The sequence below is a fragment of the Pollicipes pollicipes genome, unplaced genomic scaffold, assembly GCF_011947565.3.
Source record: "Pollicipes pollicipes isolate AB1234 unplaced genomic scaffold, Ppol_2.1 Scaffold_7231;HRSCAF=8579_pilon_pilon_pilon, whole genome shotgun sequence".
NCBI lineage: Eukaryota > Metazoa > Arthropoda > Thecostraca > Pollicipedomorpha > Pollicipedidae > Pollicipes > Pollicipes pollicipes.
Genome location: NW_023597034.1, coordinates 14,251,480 through 14,257,980, shown reverse-complemented (window position 1 = coordinate 14,257,980; position 6,501 = coordinate 14,251,480). Strand labels below are relative to the sequence as shown.

The 6,501-nt window shown below is 52.4% G+C and overlaps 1 protein-coding gene across 1 annotated transcript in view; it reads left to right on the top strand.

Annotated features, from left to right (window-relative positions):
• The window catches only part of LOC119109744 (radial spoke head 10 homolog B-like), a 9,676-nt gene extending 4,803 nt beyond the window's left edge, over positions 1–4,873 (top strand). The window contains exons 2-3 of the mRNA XM_037233494.1: positions 1,147–1,371; positions 3,779–4,873. Of these exons, the coding sequence (XP_037089389.1) occupies positions 1,147–1,371; positions 3,779–4,873 (1,320 nt within the window). The remainder of the gene's footprint in view (positions 1–1,146; positions 1,372–3,778) is intronic.
• Positions 4,874–6,501: the final 1,628 nt, after the last annotated feature.

The following is a 6,501-nucleotide window of genomic DNA, read 5'->3' as shown; positions in this document are numbered from 1 at the left end:
TTCCTTAGTGTTAAAAAGGAAGATCTCATTGAAGCAAGCATCAGATATGATGAAATCAGCTCGCTTGTAACACTTCGTGAACCTTTAAAAGAAAGCCTGCTCAAGATAACCAAATTCATCTTTTTAGTAACTATGTTTCTCAATACGCCATTTTTTGATTGCGTCATGGAATTTTTGTATGGCGTTGAGGTGCTGCCAAAATAGTCGCGCGAGATTGTCATCCGAGCACCCACCTGCAGTACTTCAACTCGCCGACAGATGGCAGAGGCGATGCTGGAAGTGTGCTGGGCAAAATATCGTTATGTGCTCGTATGGTATGTCGTTCCTTTCTTGCGGTGTTCGTGCACACTTATTCGGGAGTTTCAGAAGTCTGTTTGCAAGTAACATTCTCAGTTATGGGCGCTTGCTTAAGGTTTTCGATTACAAATGAGATTTGCAATCGAAAAAGAATCAGCGGAAGACACCTGATCGACAAGAGCGCACGGACTTGCCAGTAGAAAAGGTCCCGACAACATCGCAGGACCCTCCGAGCAAATGCAAAAAATCAAGGACAGCGTGGAATGCCTCTTAGTGATCGAATTTACCCTGCGAGTAGACATATGGGGCCCCCAGGGGCAGTGTAGGGGCTATGGACAGCACGATGAGCCTATGGGCCCTTTCGGAAGCTTTGGTACCCCGTCTTCCCCCCTCTGTATCCGACCCTAACCCTCCCTTGTTATGGCGTGAGAAAGCTCAGAGCAAAAGCTGACTCTGCTCCCCAACTCTCCGCTACGTATTTGAAGTATACGCATAGTTCAGCATAACATTACTTTTTTAAAAGCAAGTAAGCTTGGGTATGGTAGTGCTCATTTTGAGGCTCAGAAACAGGTTATTTCTGCATTTCATTTTTTCCATTTGGTGAAAAGCATGGTTCTTACAGGAAGCTCTTGCTCAGGGGCGGCGACACCTCGAGAGAACGTGGCGACGCATCTTTCGCAAATGTCAAAGCGTGGGAGATTGTCCTGCGCACATTCGCCTGAGTGCCCCTTTCCTGTAATAGTCAGCTGACGACGGCTAATATCCGCACCAGCTCATTCGTCCGGCTTCCGGCAACAAGACCGTCACGCACCTCACGTGATTCTGCAAGCCTGAGGCCTTGGCTGGCAGGGCACACACGTGTGGCAGACGCACCAGCTTGACCCAGTGCAGCACCCGCGCTACAACAGCTACGAGGGCGAGTTCCGGACGGGCGAGCGCCACGGCCAGGGTGTGTTTCACTACGCCTCGGACGCAACCTTTACCGGCCGCTGGGGCCACAACCTGAAACAAGGCTCTGGCGTCTACGTGGACGTGGTGCAGGCCAAGACCATGCAGGACTTCATCGACGACAAGGTAGGTATTGTGAGGTCGGATCGATCTCCGGGCTAATGCACCATCGAGCACACAGGCCAAGACCATGCAGGACTTCATCGACGACAAGGTACGTATTGTGAGGTTCGATCGATCTCCGGGCTAATGCACCATGGAACACACAGGCCAAGACCATGCAGGACTTCATCGACGACAAGGTAGGCATTGTGAGGTCGGATCGATCTCCGGGCTAGTGCAGCCATCGAACACACAGGCCCAGTTTTGGGACGCACGTGGCGATGTATTGCGCCCGTTGCACCTTTCTGGAACGACCGTCATCCGTGTTATGTCTGCACTTATGTAGGGCTTTCTTTTACGAACCGATCATTAAATATGACAGAAAGTTCTGGGTTAATGATCGCTTATTGGGTGTTTTCGATTTTTCATAGAGCTAAGCGCGCTTGGGAAGTATGTTTGTATACGATGATATGTCGAGGGTCGTAGTCATTATATGAAATACTTTAAGGTCGACGGTACGCATTTTTCTCAGGTGATGACCACGTTTACGATATTTCAGCAGGCTTCCACCATCCGCAGAAAGAAATGCACTGTGTGGAAATAGAACACGAGAATGTACCTGCTAATCACCCTCAAACAAATATTAGATATACATTGTGTTACATGAGATATACGCATAAGTACTTTCAACGGGAATGTGCAAATGCTTTCGATAAAAGTGTCTATTCATGTCATTGGCCCCTATTAAAGAGCTCCTAGATACTCACTACGCTACCCTGAATTTACGTGACGGGCGATACATCACTTATGTGTAGTTTCGATGATTGGCAACTTCATCACGTCCTCAAAATTCTTCAGGATTATCATACAGCATCAGATACTAGGCTGTTTCGCGTCAAACATTTATCGTGACAGCTTGTCAGATGCTCCTTTGGGCCGCCGTTCCGTACGTGCATTTGCTAACGCTTCGTTCCGTCACGCGTTACACATTGCCAGACGTCAGCCTGGGGATGGCATTGCATGGCTTACATAGCATACTTTAGGGGTCGCACAGTCTCTGCGGGTGCATGAATATCGGCACACCATATCTGCATGTCTCATTTTTGTTGTATGCTTACAGTAACCCTATGAACTTTGTGGTCAATCACGATTTTCCGATTTTCTGAAGCGCACCTATTTTTATTTACGCATCCGGGAGTGTGCGAACCATGAAGTATGCTGTGTAACGTATACAACAGCATCCCTAGGCAGACGCCTGACGATGCACGTGCAGAGTGGCGGTCCAATCAGCGTCTGAGAAGCCCTGACGGCAAACGATTGACGCGAAGCGTCCTTATCTCTTACAACATTACCCTGATAAAGTGAGGAGACCGAAGGAGGTTGCCCATCATCGAAGCTGTTAAAATAAAAGAGATGCCGTGCCTTACCAATATTCACAGCAGGATGTCGAATACCTTTGTTTTCTTTGATGGGCTGTTTGTGACACGAACGCCTTTAACATGAGAGTTGGCACTTTGCCATTGAAGACACCTATTCCAATAGGTTTTGTAACGCTATGTGGTTCACATTGGTTTGAGGATGTACATTCTAAGTTCATTTCATCCGCACATTCTCGTGTTTTATCTCCCCACGATATGTTAATTAATGCAATATCCTGAGGATCGTGTAAGTCGACTGAAATACCTTACCATAACATATCAATCATTTGATATTATTGCGCATCGTGTCTTGCATGTAATGACTACGATGATCCACGCTAACATCTATGAACATGCTTCTGAAGCTCGCTGAGCTATACGATACGAGCAATCGAGATCATCAGGAAAAAACCGTTAGCGCATAACTTACTGTCGTGTTTATTGATACATACATACACACACATATATATATTATAGATATAATAGATATATAATATATATATATATATAGATATAGTATAATAGAGAAGATGAGAAGAGAAAGAACGAGAGAGAGAGGAGGCGAGAGAGAGCTGAGAGAGAGAGCAGAGAGAAGCGGAGAGAGTAGAGAGAAAGAGCTCTCTTCCTACGAGGAGAAGAGAGAGAGAGAGAGAGATGGAGGAGACTCCGAGATCTCTCTCTCTCCTCTCTCTCTCTCTCTCTCCTCTCTCTCTCTCTCTCTCTCTCTCTTCTTCTCTCTCTCTCTCTCTCTCTCTCTCTCTCTCTCTCTCTCTCTCTCTCTCTCTCTCTCTCTCTCTCTCTCTCTCTCTCTCTATCTATCTATCTATATCTATATATATATATATATATATATATATATATATTGTATATGTAGGCGTTCGTGAGAGCGTTCGTGCGTGCATGCAGGTCGTGAGCTACATGTGCGAGGTCAGCTGGTTCGTGATGGGGAAATGTTCTAGTCCTAGGGCGAGGCTGACAACCTAAGGAGACGTATATGACGTTGCAACCGGCAGGTGATGTACGTATGCGAGACAAGCGAGGAGACGGGCACCACGATGTGCGTGTACAGCGATCTCCGCGACTTCGAACATCTGCTGAAGCCTACGTACCAGCTGGACATGGGGCCACTGCTGCAGGGTCTGCCGGAGGCGCAGCGCGAGCTCATCTCAGAGCAGGTGTGGATCGTGCTGCGCCGGCACATATCTGAGTTGCGCCGCATCTACAACTACTACAGCGGCCTGGGTACCAGTGACCTCAAGGACAAGAGCTACGTGGCCATGACGCAGCTGCAGTGGTGGCAGATGATGCGCGATTGCGACGTCCACCTGTCGGGGGTGCCGGCCCAGGTGCTGATGGGTATCCCAATGCTGGCCTGTGGCACTGGTCACCCGCTGGCCGTGGTCCACTTCCATGAGTACCTGCTCATGTTCCTGCTTCTGGCTGACATTCTGTACACGAGCGAGCAGGACTGGCAGCTGGCCGAGCGGGTCGGCCGCTTCATCGAGCAGGTGGTGCTGGTAAGGGACGCGCGCGTCATCAGCGGCCTGACCGTGACGCTGCCGCTCAGTCAGCGGCCGCTGGCACCGCAGCTGGAGCAGCTGTACGAGGTGTTCCAGCTGCTGCAGCCTGCCACGGTGCGCGACGCCGTGTGCCGACTGGGCACGGGTCGCGTGCCCGAGTTTCCAGCCGTGCGCGCAGCGGTGATCCTGCGCGCGGCGCGCCAGGTCGTGCCGCTCATGGTGGTCGAGGACTCGCTCGACATGGAGCTGGAGCTCACATTCCTCGACTTCTGCGAGGTTCTGCTACTCAGCCGACAGATGCACGCCGAGCAGCGCCGATCTGCGCAGCGGCCGCCACCCCCGCGCGCCCGCCGTCCCTCCCGACCACTCTATGAGCGAGTCGTGCCCACATACGCACTGCTCCAGTACAAACAGCGGCTGTTGGCGTCCCTCCGTGAGCTCGCCGCGCCACCGCCAAAGAAGCAGCCGGCCACTAGGAACACGGCCAGGGGGGCCAAGCGCGCCGACAAGAAGTCCAGCATCGGCTCCCAGTTGCCGCAGAAGGACAAGGACAAGATTTCGGCCATGAAGATGAGCAAGAAGTCCTGAAGTATTCCGCAGTTCTCTGTCCAACACTGAAGTGTTTGAGGGTGATACTTATGTCATAGTGGTGGACGCTCCCCGCGTTACGTCTAGTGAATCAGTAGATCAGCGCAGTGTCGTTTGTTACGACACGGACGTTACGTCTAGTGAATCCGCAGACCAGCGCAGTGTTGTTCCTTACGACACGGACGTTACGTCCTCCGAGTTTCATCGGGACGCACCAAATTGTAAAATATATTGTTACAAGCGGTGGTGTTTTAAACACATCGATGTGGCTGTTGTGAAGAGATGTGAGCTAGAAGCAGTCTCATTCCAAACCAGGCGGGGTTTTCAGAAACTATCAAGCATCTTCTCGCGCACGCAGTCGCCGCATTGAACCATCCAAGTAGGGACTCCTGCAGATGGAGAGACTCCTGTAAGTAGAAGTAGGGACTCCTGCAAAGACTGGCGCAGGTGCACACAAAGCGGCTTACTGGTTTCCAAGGTTTCATAAATGATGCTCTGCCCTTCACTACTTTCAGATGACTCCTGAAAGGCATCATCAGTCACGAGCGTCGTGCTGCACTAGCTGGCAGGCCCCAGAGTAGCATTCAACCGCGCTAACGTGGATGCCAAATGGACATTGTGCACATTTTCATCACATGAGCTTCAGTTCGCGCGCGTCTGTGCTGCTGTCTGTCGCACAGGCCGGTTTTGACCGACTCCTGCATGCGACGTCTCTGTACGGAACGGATGCGTCGTGAGGCAGGCTGCGGCCGAGCGCGTGCGACGACTGACGCTGCCGACAGAGCCGGGTCGGCTCTGTCAGCGCCAGTTGTCGCTGTGTGTTTCCGCATGCCGTCCGTCTCGGCGCCACCGTCTTGCGTCTCCACTGCGCGCCACACCGCACCGATCAGAAGCTGACGGCTGAACTCGGAGCGATCACACAGCCTCAGAACCAGACCGCGGTAATGGAGCTGGGGATCCTGACCGAGCGAATCCGTGTCGGTAACCTGGCCATATCCGTGTTTCCGAGATTATCAGGCGACTCACAAACGTGCGTACTGAGTAAACGGCATTAATCCGCGATCCCGTGGTGCTCTCGCCGACATATTCACGGGCACCTAAAACATCTACCGGCATGGGGAAGAAATATAAAAAAGTATTCCTTTTGTTCTCAGAAGAAATACAATCATGATGGGAACCATCATGCATCGGTAGGCCAGCGAGACAGTGCCCAGTCTCAGTGCGAGCGATCGGACCATGCTTCCCAAGTTTCGGCCGTAATATGCCAAACCCCACGTCTTGCCGCCAGCCGGAGGCACATGGGCAAAAACGCCGACAAAAACGGCCCCGGTCGCGCAGCGATGGACGGGAAGGGCGGCTGGGTGCCGGCTCCAGTGTCAGCGACCTCGCTGAAGCGAGCTGCCGCCCGCTCCTGACCTGCCGAGCGCCGGCTCCAGTGTCAGCGACCCCCTGCAGCTACCTGCCACCCGCTCCCAACCTGCCGGCTCCAGTGTCAGCGACCCCCCTGCAGCTAGCTGCTGCCCGCTCCTGACCTGCCGGCTCCAGCGTCAGCGACCCCACTGCAGCCAGCTGCCGCCCGCTCCTGACCTGCCGAGCGCCGGCTCCAGCGTCAGCGACCTCACTGCAGC